Consider the following 16,396-nt stretch of genomic DNA (forward strand, 5'->3'; position numbering starts at 1 on the left):
AAAATGAACTCTTCAGCCTTCTATTGCATGTAGAGGATACAGGTTGTGAAGAAAACTGAGAGGCAGAAACATAACTTTGACATAACTTGATGCTTTTCAATTGGATAATCCAGCTGGGATGTGAAGAGAAGAATCCACTTTAATTGCTTCAAACCACAAGGTGGTGAACTGAAAATGAGTCCCTTTAAAAAAGGTACAGATTAGATTTCCCCTCTGTTAAGGTCCCTCATATTTACCCCACTTGTTACTATCTACCCTTGTTTTATACCTCCTTCTTCCATTTTGTGTTCCATGATATTTTCACTGCATTTTATGGGGAAGTGAGATTGACTGTGGGGCTGAGCACAGTGAGATTGGCTGTGGGTTTAGAAACGTGGTTTACTCTATCATCAAACCAAAGTAGGACTTCCCTCTCTTGGCTTCTAGACCTCCTTAGGTAGGAATCAAGAGGAAACGCTTCTTGCTCTGAATAATATCATCCTATCCCAATTCTACACTCCAGAGTAAAGAAGAGCTGTGCTTATTCCTGGGAAGATTCCCCATGCCTTCCTTGCCCTAACCCTCACATCCTCACCACCAACCAGTATCTGCTGTGAGACCATCAGCCCCAGGCTCATTATGCCCTTTATTCTTGTTCACACCAGTCTCCACAAGAAACTCAGGACTTACAGGTTAACTCTCTTCTCCATAGAAAGCCCCAACCCTCTTCTTGGCTTTATTTTTGTCTTTAGTAGGCATCATCTTCTGACATGCTACATATTTTACTTTGTATTTTCAATAGAATGTAAATGTCACGGGGGCATGGATTTTTATCTGTTCACTCATTGCTATAGATGAACAGTGACCAGCAGTAGGTACTCAAAGGTATTTGTTGAATGAATGCAGCAAATAATTGAATTAAAGAAAACCTTTTGAGGGAGATTAGGAGAAACTCTCAAAGAAATTAAAGCAGTCCTTTCTCAATTGCTTCTCTATTTTTTGTTTTTCATTTTTTAAAAATTTTATTGGAATATAGTTGATTTACAATGTTGTGTTAGTTTTAGGTGTACAGCAAAGTGATTCAGTTATACATATATATATATATTCATTCTTTTTCAGTTTCTTTACCCATATAGGAGGTTATTACAGAATACTGAGTAGAGTTCCCTGTACTGTGCAGTAGGTCTTTGCTGGTTATCTGTTTTATATATGGTAGTGTGTGTGTGTTAATCCCAAGCTCCTAATTTATCCCCCCTTCCCCCTGCAACGTTTCCCCTTTACTTCTCTAGTTTTTTTTTTAAATTTATTTTTGGCTGCATTGGGTCTTCGTTGCTGCGCGTGGGCTTTCTCTAGTTGTGGCGAGCGGGGGCTACTCTTCGTTGTGGTGCATGGGCTTCTCATCGCTGTGGCTTCTCTTGTTGCAGAGCACAGGCACACGGGCTTCAGTAGTTGTGGCTCGCAGGCTTAGTTGCTCTGCAGCATGTGGGAACTTCCTGGACCAGGGAGCAAACCCATGTCCCTTGCATTGACAGGCGGATTCTTAACCACTGCGCCACCAGGGAAGTCCCTCTAGTTTTTAAAATATCTTATTAGATGATTTCTTTTCAGCGTACCTCATTCCCCATAGTAAACATTTTGAGTGAATCAGTATATTATCTTAGCTAATTATTTGTATTTTAAGATCATCTTTTTAAAAAAAATAGAGAAAAATTTCTGAATATAGGCATACTAAGTTACTACTAATTCTAACTCCCATCTCACTCTGGGATGTTTTGTTTAATTGCACCAAAATTCAGAAAAACTTTTGTGTGGACAATCTTTCATTTATTCTGATTGTCTTTGTTTTTTATAGGACCTTGCAGCGTCTATTAGATATTTACTAAATATTAGTGAATAATCAGTTGCACAAAGTGTCATTATAGCTTGCAGCCATAGTTTGAGGGATTTTTAATAGTTTACAACTTCATTCCAACCTGTACACCAGCCACCTATTTCTAAGTTGGGATCCTTCAAAGGCATTTGGATGTCTTTCACGTACCCTATCTTTCTAGGCGCTAGCAGAAACACCAGTTTTATTCTTTAAAAGAAACAGACCCACTGGTAAATCCCTAAAGCACATTTAGGGGAACGGGGAATACACTGCTATAGTGTTTCCAAAATTCAATATCTGTTGTCCTTGGCTTGCATACTACTGTTATATCGAACTGTTTCACTTCCAACAATTATTTCAAAGCATATACAATATGCCTTTCTTGCATTGCATTAAGGATTTTAACATATTTCATCTTCTTTATCCTGGTCTGCCTGGGAAAGTGATAAACAGAAGATGTGAGCCCATGAAATTTATTGTAATCTTCAAGGCATTTTTGTTAGTTCAGAAAATAGCTGAAGAAGAAAGCCTATAATGACAGAGGCTTAAGAAATCTTATCTAATACATATTTGGTAAAGATCACTTAGTTCTCATTGTTAACACAAGTCTACACTGAATTATCTTGATATTTTACATTGAGCCCAGCATAATTTACCAACTTAAACTCCTTTTGACACTGAGAGTGCCTGTCTTATCATACTTTCCCTAGCATTGATTATCATCATCTAAATTATTTTTTGCTAATTTGCTAGGGGAAAAATCATATTGTTTTAATTGCTTTTCTTTGTACAGTTTGTTTGATTCTCTTAATGTTAACTTTGTCTTCACTGCTTCCCTTGCCCTGAATGGCACTCGATTTTAGATGTTAGAACCATTTGGAAAGAGGAGAGTAGTGTGCTCAGTATATCCCTAAGGAGTTTTACAACGTTGACCTTCACCCTTTTTGACAAGATCTTTCTGGGCAAGGGAACAATAATTAAGAGATGAAGAGAGACAAACAAGGCTACTACTGGAAAGTGGTAAAGAAACCTTTAGGTCATTTTCTTTAGGTCATTTCACCTTGCTGTAGTCTCCCATACCTAAACCCAAATCCTGACTCTCCTTCCCAGTGAGATATGTAGCCAAGGAGCTATCTAACAATGTACTAGTATGTCTTGCTGCGTTTACCTAAGACTTCATTTTTAAAATCTTATTTTAGGGAACATACATAAATTATAAAAGAGCATATATTCTCGTTAAAAGAAATCAAGCAATACAGAAGAGAATTAAATAGAAATAAAAGCACCCATTCCTTCTTCTACCCCTTCTATCCCACCCTCCTGTGGTACAAATAGGGATTTACAGGAATTTCATCCTGATAGTAAATATAATTTAGTGGCATTTTGGTGTCAGTGAGACTTTAGTTTAAGGTGATCCTGTAAACTCCAGGAGGGATTATATAAACTCCCCAAATGTCTGTTTTGTTCCATACTACTTAGTGCAGTGCCTGGCATATGGTAGATGTCAAATATTTGAGGACAGTTTCATTGTAAGGCGAGAAAAGGAAAAGAATTGAAAGAATCTTAACAGAGCATCGTCTGGCCATCAGGCTTTGGGGTATTAGATTTCTGGAGAAGTGCAAGGGTTCTCAGCACTGGCTGCATGTTAGACTATCACTTGGAGAGCCTTAGCAAAATACCAGTGCTTAGGTCTCACACCCCAGTGATTCTGCTTTGATTGGTCTGGATGAGACCCCAGCATCAGTGTGTTAGGATCTTCCCTGGTAATGCTGATGTGCAGCAGTGGTGAAGAACTACTGAACCATAAACAGTTGTTGCTTACTGAATGTTAATTGAGGAGATCTGTGCTTTACTTAATTCTTTAAAAGTTCTTTATGCTTTGGAGGGCACTTTTATTTTTATAGAGATTATTGTCCTAATTATGTTGTTATATTAAAAATATTTTGCATTTCCTTATATACAACATATATAGTAAGCACATGGATAATCAAAGAATTACTTAATTACTTGTACATTAAGATAATCAATAGGCTTCCTGATGCTAGAAAATATATTTCCCTCATCTTAGAACCATGACATTTTATATGGTATACTTCCTTTTTTAAATGCCTTTTAATCCTAATGGAAAACTGGCATTTAAGCAGTAGAGAAAACAAATCATATTAAAAAGCTTAGCAAAAATGTTTTTAAAAAAATCTGAATGCATTTGTATGATGTTTTCTTTTCTGTGCCAAACTAAATGACTCAACTTGTTTATTCTGTGTTATTCCAGTCATCAAAAATGTTAAGATGTTCAGCTGATGCAAACAAAAAATAAAAGCTATTTAGGGACTTCCCTGGTGGCCCAGTGGATAAGACTTGGCACTCCCAATGCAGGGGGCCCATGTTCGATCCCTGGTCTGGGAGCTAGATCCCGCATGCTGCGACAAAGATCCTGTGTGCTGCAACTGAGACCCGATGCAGCCTAAATAAATAAATAAATATTTAAAAAAATAAAAGCAATTTAAGTAAGTAGATTCCATCCAAATTATTAATTTCATGTTTGGGACAAAAACCAGAGGAACAGAATATTTAATGTAAGCTTTCTTTACTATGCTGTAAACCTGTTTTTTTTAAAGTGTGTATTCTTTACCTTTCCTTCTCTTGCCCTTCCCCAACTTTTCCCCAAAAAGGAGACTATAACTGTGTTGTTTGTAATAAACTTAAATGCTGGAATAACTGTCAGAATAACTTGTAGTGATGAGTAGTTTTAAGGTTAAACCATAAACAGTGCAACATTAATGAAATGTGGTGTAAATAGATTTGTAGCTAAACACTTCTTAACTTTGGCTTTCTCTTATACATTTTTATTTTTTGTATATCCATTTCAAAATCACTATGACATCTTAGTTATACAATCAAAATCTTGGCAGATGGCAGCAGGAAAAACATAGCCAACCCTGAGCATAATTATGCTTATTTGAGGAGATATTAGACTTGGTGCCAGGTTAAACTACATGGGTGTTAAGAGATAATAATGAGAAACCCAACTAATGCATGGCTTTGATTAGACCTTCCTTCTCTGCCAATAACGTAAGTGATAAGACAGTTTATATTAAATTTAATATCTATTCACTCCCCAAAATATAATAACTTAATAATTATAATATGGTCTATCCAAATATAAAATAGTCTGATAAGAAGATGTGAACCCAGTTCATAGTCAGAAAATGCTCACTAATGATGATGGAAAGTATCTTAGCTTTCTGTATATTTTCATGTATAAGCAACAGCCTTTGTTCTGCTACTGCTGAATTATTTTTTATTCTAAGTTGAAAAAACATTAAAAACATGGGATTAATATACTGTGGTTTTGTACTGCTTGCTAAAAATTCAGCTGTTCATTGGCTTGAAATTTGAAGGCCAGACACTGGGTTCTAAAATGCAATTTACTGTTTCATAGATCAGTCCAAAAACTAAATCTAGTATGTGTGTTCCACTATCTTTCTGAGGTATACTACTGATTAGGAATGCAAAATACATCTAATTATTATTTTTTCCTTTGTCTAGTGTCATAATTAATCTGATTGGGTCAGTTTAGAGCATTATTCTGAAAACATTCTGTAAGAACAATTCTAGTCTCTTAGAAAAGTAACAATTAAAATCTTCTTTCCTAGTCACATTCTGGGCTAAAGATAGATTTTATGTGTGAGTTTATTTTTAAATAATACTTTTCCGTGATAAACTATTAAAACAGTACAAAAGCATATAAAATGGGAAAGTAACAAGTTCCTTGTTCCACCTAAGGAAAATTCACTGTTAACTGTTTCTTGGGTATACTTCCACAGAGTTTTACACATATATCTTTTCCCTTTTCTTTAGAAACACCTCCCCACCACAAAGCTGTACTATGCACTATGTATAAATATCTGTTATTCTTTTATTTTTTAATTGAAATATAATTGATTTACAATATTATGTTAGTTTCAGGTGTGCTACATAATGATTTGACAGTTGCATGCATTTTTAAAAATTCGCATGCATTATGAAGTGATCACCATGATTAGTCTGGTGTCATGATAACCATCTGTCTCCATACAAAGTTATTACAATATTATTGACCATATTCCTTATGCTATTCTTTTTACTGGCTGCAGAGATTTCCATTGTATGGAACTTTCATAAGTTATTTAACTGATCCCATTTTATTGAACATTCAGATTTCTTTTTATTTTATGATTTTGCTATTACAGTAACTTCCTGGTAGATATCTCTTAATAATTATATGACTCTATATAGAATAGAATTCTTAGGTTATTCTAAAACATCATATCTTGTGATATAGGTTTATACCTCAATAATTTGACCAAATCTTTGGTGGGCTGCCTTGTTATTGGCATCTTTCTCAAGAAATTGGAATTCAGAAGCAATATTTATTACTTTAATAAGCTAATTTAGGGGAGTAGTTCCAATTAATTAAGATTTTACCTTGGGAAGTGGATTATGCCTGTGTGTACAAAAGATAAATACATAGAAAAGGTGAGAGTGCTGGACCATCATTCTATTTCAAATCTAGTATTATATAATCTACTATTTACACACTGACCTGGAGTCTAAGCATCTTATTTATATCCTTTTAATCACCTGAGCAATCCATTGAGGTAGGTACTAGTATCCTCATTTAATGGTAGATGAGACTGAAGTTTAGAGAGGTTAAATGACTTGCCCCAGGTACCAGAACTGGGTTGCAAAAACTCTATTCTTAAAGGTAGCGTAGAATTCATATTTCTTGTTTTGTTGTTGTAGTCCCCACAGTGAAGCAATGTTTTCAGTCATTGAGAACCCAGGGAAAGATAATGGAAGAAAATAAGATATGCCTCTTATTCTTGAAAATTAATGCTCCCTTTTTCCTACCACATCCAACTTTTTGGATTCATATAAAAAGTGTTGTACAGTGTAAATAAGTAATGCAATTGAAGGATGAAACTTTAATTTGGAATAGCATTATGCTTCATGCTGTAATACAAGCTTTTGAGAATAGGCTGAACTGTGAACTTCAACGATAACAAAATTTCTGATAAAGGGGCCCTTTGCAAAAAGTTAAAAGATAATAACATATTATATTTCCAATAGTTTGGGTATGACAATGTTTTATGTATATATCCAGCATAATTTGCCCTTTCTTTTGTGAATGGAAATCCCTGTTTTGCTAATTAGAGTGTATCCAGTGTAATTTACTTTAAAAAATATACTCAGGATTATCATTTCGCTCATTTATAGTACTGTGATTTATTTATTATATATTTGTTTTTGGCTATGTAGGTTCTTCATTGCTGTGCACGGGCTTTCTCTAGTTGCGGTGAGCGGGGGCTGCTCTTCGTTGCAGTGAGCGGGCTTCTCATTGCAGTGGCTCCTCTTGTTGAGGAGCACGGGCTCTAGGCGTGCAGGCTCAGTAGTTGTGGCTCGGAGGCTCTAGAGTGCAGGCTTAGTAGTTGTGGCGCATGGGCTTAGTTGCTCTGCATCAGGTAGGATCTTCCCAGACCAGGGCTTGAACCCGTGTCCCCTGCATTGGCAGGCGGATTCCCTTTTTTTTTTTTTTTTTTTTAGTGGGGAAGGAGGAGAGAGGGGAGGAGAGGGGAAGGGAAGGGAGGAGAGGAGGGAAGGAGGGAGGAAAATAAAGTGTCTCCAGCAGGCAGATTCTTAACCACTGTGCCACCAGGGATGTCCCAGTACTGTGATTTAACAGGCTGATTATCTTAAGTACTCTTGGAGTATACTAAAGACAGGGATCCCAGAACAACTCAAAATTCTGTCTGCTTTTAGGTTTACTTTTCCTTTATCACTAACAGCTTTATACCAAAAGCTATCTCAAAACAGCAGATTCTCAAAAACAAAAAAGATTGATGATGATTCAAAAGTGTACATGTATGACTGGGCAGAAGAAATCTTCAGCATCTCCATTGCTACAGGACTTCTTTGCAATTAGCTTGCAGAACTTGATTCTCCTCAAACTGTTGTGTGATTGCTCTGCATATCCTATAAATTATTTACACCCTGATGGTACAAAATGGCTACATTAATGGCACCTCTGGCTCCACATGGTATCAAGAACTTTAATAATTCATCTTTTATTACAGCTACATCCCTGTAGATTAGCATGAGTGGGAACTGAGTATAACACTGAGCTAATAAGTAAGGCCTGAGAGACCTTTACTCTCCAAACATCGTATCCATAAATATTCAGATATCAGTGCTGTTAAAAAATAAAGATTATTGACTGTTAAAAAGCTAGACTCTAGGTTGTGTTTGTCAAGCATTAGATTACTTCAACTATTTAAGTGCATTTTAAGGATATTTCAAGGGGAAAATCTTTGAAAGACATTCTCCATTTCAGGACTTGCACTTAAAAAACAAAAACAAACAGATAAACTAGCATTAGTTTATGTGAACTAAATGAAATTAATGACTGGCCACTGGCAAGAACAGAGACTTTCATTTTGAAAATTATTCAAATTCTTAATCTAAGAGTTTTACATCTGATATTTGAAATCTTCAAATTTATCTTCTTCAGCCTTTTTGGACTACTTAAAAAAAATAAATTGGAAATTTCTTATGGAGAGCAAGAGTGTGTCTGTGTACCTTTGTATACCCATGTCATATTAAATGCCAGAGTGAAATTTAGGTATAAAAGAAAGTTAATTTACACATTTTTCAGTGAAGGATAGTAGTTGAGTTGATGTTGAATTTATGTTTACCATTTTGAAGTGACTCCACAGAGTACTACAAATGTTGCTTTCAAAAAAGACAAAAAGGTTACTAAAGTTGACAGTGGTTGTAACCTTAGCACTTAGCACAGTGTCTGGCACATGGTTCAGTCAATGCTTATTGCATGAATACCTGGTGATCAGATCAATCCATATAATTCAAGTTACACATCTGGTATTTTGAGAAAACAGCTATATGATTTATACTAGTTGCTTTCTATGATAGTACCACTTTGGGAGTGTATTTCAGCTTACTTTTAGTGTTTCTTAATCTGTTCAATGTGGATTTGTTGCAGAAAAGTCCAGAGAGCCTCATTATATGCGGTTCTGACCTATGAGGCATATATATATATATATATATATATATATATATATATATATTTTTTTTTTTTTTAATTAATTAATTAATTATTTTTTGGCTGCGTTGGGTCTGTGTTGCTGCGCGTGGGCTTTCTCTAGTTGGGGCAACTGGGGGCTACTCTTCATTGCTGTGTGCAGGCTTCTCATTGCGGTGGCTTCTCTTGTTGTGGAGCACAGGATCCAGGTGTGTGGGCTTCAGAAGTTGTGGCACGTGGGCTCAGTACTTGTGGCTCACGGGCTCTAGAGCACAGGCTCAGCAGTTGTGGCACGCAGGCTTAGCTGCTCCGCGGCATGTGGGATCCTCCTGGACCAGGGCTCAAACCCGTGTCCCCTGCATTGGCAGGCGTATTCTTAACCACGGAGCCACCAGGGAAGCCCGAGGCATATATTCTTTTTTTAAAAAAATAAATTTATTTATTTTATTTATTTTTGGCTGCATTGAGTCTTCGTTGCTGCGTGCAGACTTTCTCTAGTTGTGGCGAACAGGGGCTACTCTGTGGCAGTGCGCAGGCTTCTCGTTGCAGTGCTTCTCTTGTTGTGGAGCATGGGCTCTAGGCGTGTGGGCTTCAGTAGTTGTGGCACATGGGCTCAGTAGTTGCAGTTTGCAGGCTCTAGAGCGCAGGCTCAGTAGTTGTGGTGCACGGACTTAGTTGCTCCGTGGCATGTGGGATCTTCCTGGAGCAAGGTTGGAACCTGTGTCCCCTGCATTGGCAGGCGGATTCTTAACCACTGCACCACCAGGGAAGCCCTGAGGCATATATTCTTAAGAAAGCATTAGTCTGTAGAGAGGCTCCAAATTATTTCAGGTATCTTTTGGATTCCATCAAAAAGCGTTAGAGGTTTTTCAAACACACAGAGAAAATTATTCTTTCACCCAGTAGAGACAGTGGACAGTTTTCACCGATACTGAATATATAGTGGTTTATACTATGTATAAGTTGAGTTTAATCTGATTGCTTTAGATTTCTTTAATAATGGTTTTCTTTAAAATTGATTTTCTGGTCGTCATTGACATCCATGAGAGAAATATAGGGGATAGTACAATCAAAAGTTATACTGCCAAGGAGGTAGGGTTTGGAAAGGCATTAGAGGCACTGATTAAAATGAAAGCCCTGGGCTTTCCTGGTGGCGCAGTGGTTGAGAGTCCGCCTGCCGATGCAGGGGACACGAGTTCATGCCCTGGTACAGGGGGATCCCACATGCCGCGCAGTGGCTGGGCCCGTGAGCCATGGCCGCTGAGCCTGCGCGTCTGGAGCCTGTGCTCCGCAACGGGAGAGGCCACAGCAGTGAGAGACCCGCGTACCAAAAAAAAAAAAAAAAAAAAAAAATGAAAGCCCTTAATCTGTAAAAGGAAAATTCCAGAAAGCATGAGATGTACAAGTAAATGATGCAGTGGTAGCCTACTATACAGATGATATTAGCTCTCTGTTTGCCAGACCAGCCACCTTGGAGTAGAATATGGAGTATCTAACTTAAATTAGAGCAGTCGCATTTCTCCTTAAGTTGAAACACCACAGTAAATAAACATCTTTTCACTCGTGTGAAATTCTGTGTTTGTTGTTCTGTAGCAAGTGTGAATTGGATGACAGTGTCTGCATATAAGATTTTTATGTGGAGTGAATTCATGTTTTTCTCTCTTAACATTTCCCAACACACCCCTCCATTCATGAGTGTCCTTGAGCTGATACCTGGTGCCACCCATATATATCTTAGAATAAAGGATTTAGAACTGTGTGAAAAAGTGACAGTTTGATCTAGCTTTAGTTATATTATGGTGTAAATTAAGCTCTTAAATGAAAGTGGCTAGGTTTTACAGATGGACAGGCACGAAACTAGCTGAGAACAAATTGTTGTGCTGTGATAGAGACATCGTTCAAAACTGCATGCATCTGTCAACTGCCCGTGGTGGTACAGTGAGATAAAGTGGTCTGTAATGTTTCTCTAGTGTATCCCTATTGCTAGCCATATTGTAATGTGTAATGCATCTCTTGGGCAGACAGCTTGTGTGGGCTAGATTCCACCTCAGTCTTGAAAAGATGCCAGAAAGCAGCAGGGTGAATTTTTAAGCCTATTTAAATATTTAGACTCATGACTAATTTGAGTAAAATCTCTGCTGTATCTAATAAACTACTCACTAGAAGTGAGATGGAATTTCAAGTTTTTGACTTCCTCACTTATTAGCTGTGTGACCTTGGATTGACAAATTATTAATCTCTGTTTCTATGTCTGGAAAGTGAGGATTGTAGAAGTATTTGCCTCATAAAGTTGTTGTGTGGATTTAGGCAGATTTATATGTGTAAAGTGCATAGAAGAGTGCCTGGCACTTAATAAATGTTAGCTGCTGCCACCACCACCACCATAATCATTAACGTAACTTGGAGTGAGATGAATTTCCCTTCTCTGAAGCTAGATTGCTTTTTTTGCTTTTAAGGAAGACTACATCTCTATCAAGGATGTGGTCAACCCCAATTCTAATACAGAGCTCACTGTCTTGACTTGTGAAATCTAATCCATCTTCAAGTTTATCTACAGCTAAAGTGTAATATATTATATATTATATATTATATAAAGTATATATTACTTTAAAAGTATATATTACTTTATATTATGTTACTTTAAAAGTATATATTTCTTTCAAAAGTATGTAAAGCATACTGCATTATAATAAAGTGTAACATAATCACTAGAAGGGATAAAGAAACTATAATATCTCTGTGGAATGATCTACAAGACGTGTTGTTAAGTGAAAAAACCAAGGGGCAAAATAATGTGTAAATTATTCTACCGTTTGTGTAAAACTTTTCTGGTACATGCATAAAGTATCTGACAGGCTGTAAAAGAAATGGTATATTTTCACTTGTTGCTGTTGGGGAGGGAAATTGGATGGCTGGAGACAAGGGTGGGAGACTTTTTACTGTATATCCTTTTATACTTTTTGATTATTGAACCATGTGAATGTATTTCCTAGTTAGTAAAAACAAAAACAAAAAACCCTCATAAAAAGGAAAAAGTAAAAGAGCTATTTTGAAATCTACATAAATTTTTATTCATCCTTTATAAACATTTCTTTTTATCTGTACTACTTAAATTCACATTTGATAGGGGTTTTATTTTATTTTATTTTTTTATTTTTTGTGTTTTTTATTTTTTTGTTAGTTTCTGCTTTATAACAAAGTGAATCAGTTATACATATACATCTGTTCCCATATCTCTTCCCTCTTGTGTCTCCCTCCCTCCCACCCTCCCTATCCCACCCCTCCAGGCGGTCACAAAACACCAAGCTGATCTCCCTGTGCTATGCGGCTGCTTCCCACTAGCTATCTACCTTACGTTTGGTAGTGTATATATGTCCATGCCTCTCTCTCACTTTGTCACAGCTTACCCTTCCCCATATCCTCAAGTCCACTCTCAACTAGGTCTGTGTCTTTATTCCTGTTTTACCCCTAGGTTCTTCATGACATTCTTTTTTTTCTTAAATTCCATATATATGTGTTAGCATACGGTCTTTGTCTTTCTCTTTCTGACTTACTTCACTCTGTATGACAGACTCTAGGTCTATCCACCTCATTACAAATAGCTCAATTTCATTTCTTTTTATGGCTGAGTAATATTCCATTGTATATATGTGCCACATCTTCTTTATCCATTCACCGATGATGGACATTTATTTTAGGTTGTTTCCAGCTCCGGGCTATTGTGAATAGAGCTGCAATGAACATTTTGGTACATGTCTCTTTTTGAATTATGGTTTTCTCAGGGTATATGCCCAGTAGTGGGATTGCTGGGTCATATGGTGGTTCTATTTGTAGTTTTTTAAGGAACCTCCATATTCTTCTCCATAGTGGCTGTACCAATTCACATTCTGATAGGGCTTTTAGATTCCTATTTTTGTTTCTTTTTTTTTTTTTTTCCTTTCCTTTAAGTGTGCTTTCCAGGGCTAAGCTAAGAATGATCTCTTGTCTTCCATTTAGGGATTTGAGTCATAATCGGTTGTCTAGCTGGAACATCAGCTTGGAATCTCAAACATTACAAGAAGTGTAAGTTAGTTTTATTTATTTAAACTTACATTAAATTATTTGAGGTGATTTGATGAATTATGAATTTCAGGATGTTTAATGCAAAAATGTCAAAAAATTGAAGGAAAGAAGACTTTAGATTAAAACACGTTTAAAAGCCTAAACTTGTCTTTGGCTTTGTTAGTATCACAAACCCTCTGTGTATTATGCCATTGCATTGGTGATTTCAAGTTGTAAACTGTGTAGAAATACTATTCTACTTCCTTGGGGCCTAAAGTAAGATTTTCCCTCTTCAGAGTGAATATATTTTATTTTTTTTTGCCAGAGTTTCAGCCAGTGAAACTCTGTATTGTGTAAATTTTTTTTTTAATGTTTTGACTCGTCTAAGGTGGAAGCATCATGTCTGAAGTAGGTTTATATGAAATACAATATTTTTGGTATCACCTGGAATATGGTAGTTAATATAATTCAGTTTTCCTCTTCATTGAAGTTTTTCCTTTAGTACTGAGATGTATTATTATGTAGTTTCTGGAGAGAAGTTTCTAAAATGTTATTAATATCAGTTATTGCATTGTGGTATTCCCAGAGGCACAACTGTTGAGGCCTGTTTACCTCTATACTAAACACCCTCAGAATCCTCAGATGAATTTTTCTTTTGAATTTCTTTCTGACAAGGGGTACTTTGTGCTCTCATTGTCTCTACATTCTCTCCTTCCCTGCCTCAAATTGGCTGCTCCTAATCTGCTGTGGACTGAATGAACAATTGACAAGCTTATTAGCTGAAAGAGTAGGTCCTGAGGAAAGGAAAATGCTCAGTGGGAAGTGCATGGCTTTATTATTTATTACATGGACTTTGTAACTTCAGTTGGTTACTCGGAGGCCTTTTACTTCTGGCTTCTTTTCTGTATTCTAGATTGTTGAGGTTATTCAGTGATTGAAAAACAGGTTGGTGAAATGTGATTGCATTAGATTTGCTACTAAAACAATTGAGATAATCTGTTAGGTCTGTGGTCTCAAGCAACTTTCCCTAACTTTGAGTAACAAAAAAATATGTGTGTGCGTGTGTATTTTAAAAATTTATTTAATTAACTTATATATAAATTTATTTTATTTATTACGAATAAATATATATAGAGAGATATGAATTATTCTTTCTTTGTTTAAGAAGGACTTAAATTAGCTGTCATAAAAGTAACCATTCAAAGAACCTTGCTGGGATTAAAAATATTTAATGTGCAAAGTATTTCCTAACCTTTCTAGTATTGGTATCAAATCATAGATCTATACCATGAAAACATTTTTTTATTAATTTCTCAGTAGAAAATATTTAGTCTAACTCATTCTGGGTCATAGACTTTTTTCAAATTTGGCATTTATCCTAAAGAATATGTACTAGCCAGAAACTAGAACTCGAGGTAGCATTTCCCTCACTAAATTTTTATATCTATTTTCCCCCCTATTCAGGAAAATGAATTATAATGAGCTAACTGAAATCCCATATTTTGGAGAACCAACCACTAATATTACTCTTCTCTCATTGTAAGTAAATATAATTTCAGGTCTTTTACTTAAATTATGCATAGTACACAGATTTTTGGTTTTGTTTTAGGTACCCTTGTTGTTGATCCTAATTATTTAACATTTTTGTGGTTTACGGTGGATCACTGGCAATATCTTCAATATAATCTTTGTTTTATAGAGTCCATAATATAATCCCAGAAATAAATGCAGAAGCGTTCCAGTTTTACCCTGCTCTCGAGAGTTTAGATCTCAGCTCAAATATAATATCAGAAGTCAAGACATCTTCATTTCCTCGAATGCAGCTTAAATACCTGTAAGTAAAATAGAGTTTAGACTAGATTTAATTTGAAGTGCATGTTTGTTTTTCATTGATATTTATCTTCCCAGATATGTCTTATCTATTGTGATTTTGATATGCTTATTTGAAACAAACCTAGGTTAGTTTTTTTGGGTTTTTTCTGCCCTTAAAGAGTACACTATTTTCAGAAAATATTAAGTATCCAGGGTAATTTTTGAGATTTAATTCTGGATTGTGTTTTACTAACAGTTATGTAAAAGGTAGATGGGAGTAGTTTGTTAAACAGTGCTTAACCTGTGTAATGGTGGTGTTAATTAGCGTGAGTGCTAGTGTTTTACAGTTTACAAAGCATATTCACGCATACTGTTTCAACCCAAATGAAGTAGGTATTATCCTTATTTTGTACTTGAAGAAACAAAGCAGTTAAATGATTTGTAAAGTTGCATACGGTTGCTAAGTGGTAGAGCTGGGGCTCTGTCATAGACTTGAGGCAGCTTTACAGTGGTAGAATGTTTAGTTTCACTGAATTTTTTTTTGTTGTTATCTTGTTCATTTTAGGAATTTGAGCAATAATAGGATAACCATCTTGGAGGCTGGTTGCTTCGATAATTTGTCAAGTTCCTTATTAGTGGTAAAGTTAAACAGGAACAGAATTAGCATGATTCCACCCAAGATCTTCAAGCTACCTCACCTCCAATTCTTGTGAGTAACTAAATAGATGGATTATAAGAAGATTGTTTTTTCTAATAGTGTCTGTTTCTTTTTATTATTATTAGGGCAAATCAGCAAACCAATTTTCTGACTGTAAAACTATTTTTGTTAAAGGGAACTTAAAAGAAACAGGATTAAAGTTGTGGAAGGTCTCACATTCCAAGGTCTAGACTCCTTAAGATCTTTGAAAATGCAGCGGAATGGAATTAGCAAACTCAAGGATGGAGCTTTTTTTGGCTTGAATAACATGGAAGAATTGTAAGTACTATGAACTAGAATAGGAGATTGTTAGGAAGGGAGTTGGGGGCTGTTTAGTGCCGAACAGCTAGGATTGTAGCTTTAATTATAACAAAGTACTTTAGCTCTTCCTCCCTTTTCTTATGTGAAATAAATTAAGATTTAAGCTTTGTTATCTAACTGGTATTTTTGTCATCATTCTTCCAAACATTTCATCTGAAAAGTTTATTCCCTTAATGTTTGGCTGATGAAAATTATTAGGATTTATCCAGAACAGGTATACTATATCTCTTGGTGAGTTGATTTTATAGATATGATATTTTAGACAGTCTTACAGGCTTCTTGCACTAAATCTTAAGAAACATGTACATATTTATGAATAGAATTTGTCTGCTCACTTGGGTTGAGCAAAGGTATATGCCTCTCTGTGCAAGACTTAATGAAGATTTTTGGAATCTTCTCATTGCATGCCTTGTTGGTTTTTTTTTTTTTTTCTTAAAGATTTAATTTTGTTTATTTTAGGCTGCATTAGGTCTTTGTTGCTGCACGCGGGCTTTCTCTAATTGTGGCGAACGGGGGCTACTCTTCGTTGCAGTGTGCAGGCTTCTCATTGTGGTGGCTTCTCTTATTGTGGAGCATGGGCTCTAGGCATGTGGTCTTC

At 36.0% G+C, this 16,396-nt stretch overlaps 1 protein-coding gene across 3 annotated transcripts in view; it reads left to right on the top strand.

Annotated features, from left to right (window-relative positions):
• Positions 1 to 16,396, top strand: part of LRIG2 (leucine rich repeats and immunoglobulin like domains 2) — a 67,126-nt gene that overhangs the window by 17,707 nt on the left and 33,023 nt on the right. For all 3 annotated transcript variants that reach the window (XM_060090283.1, XM_060090284.1, XM_060090285.1), the window contains 5 exons: positions 12,924 to 12,989; positions 14,433 to 14,507; positions 14,668 to 14,802; positions 15,346 to 15,489; positions 15,613 to 15,756. In XM_060090283.1, the coding sequence (XP_059946266.1) occupies positions 12,924 to 12,989; positions 14,433 to 14,507; positions 14,668 to 14,802; positions 15,346 to 15,489; positions 15,613 to 15,756 (564 nt within the window). The remainder of the gene's footprint in view (positions 1 to 12,923; positions 12,990 to 14,432; positions 14,508 to 14,667; positions 14,803 to 15,345; positions 15,490 to 15,612; positions 15,757 to 16,396) is intronic.

Source organism: Mesoplodon densirostris, chromosome 2 (assembly GCF_025265405.1).
Source record: "Mesoplodon densirostris isolate mMesDen1 chromosome 2, mMesDen1 primary haplotype, whole genome shotgun sequence".
Classification (NCBI taxonomy): Eukaryota; Metazoa; Chordata; class Mammalia; order Artiodactyla; family Ziphiidae; genus Mesoplodon; species Mesoplodon densirostris.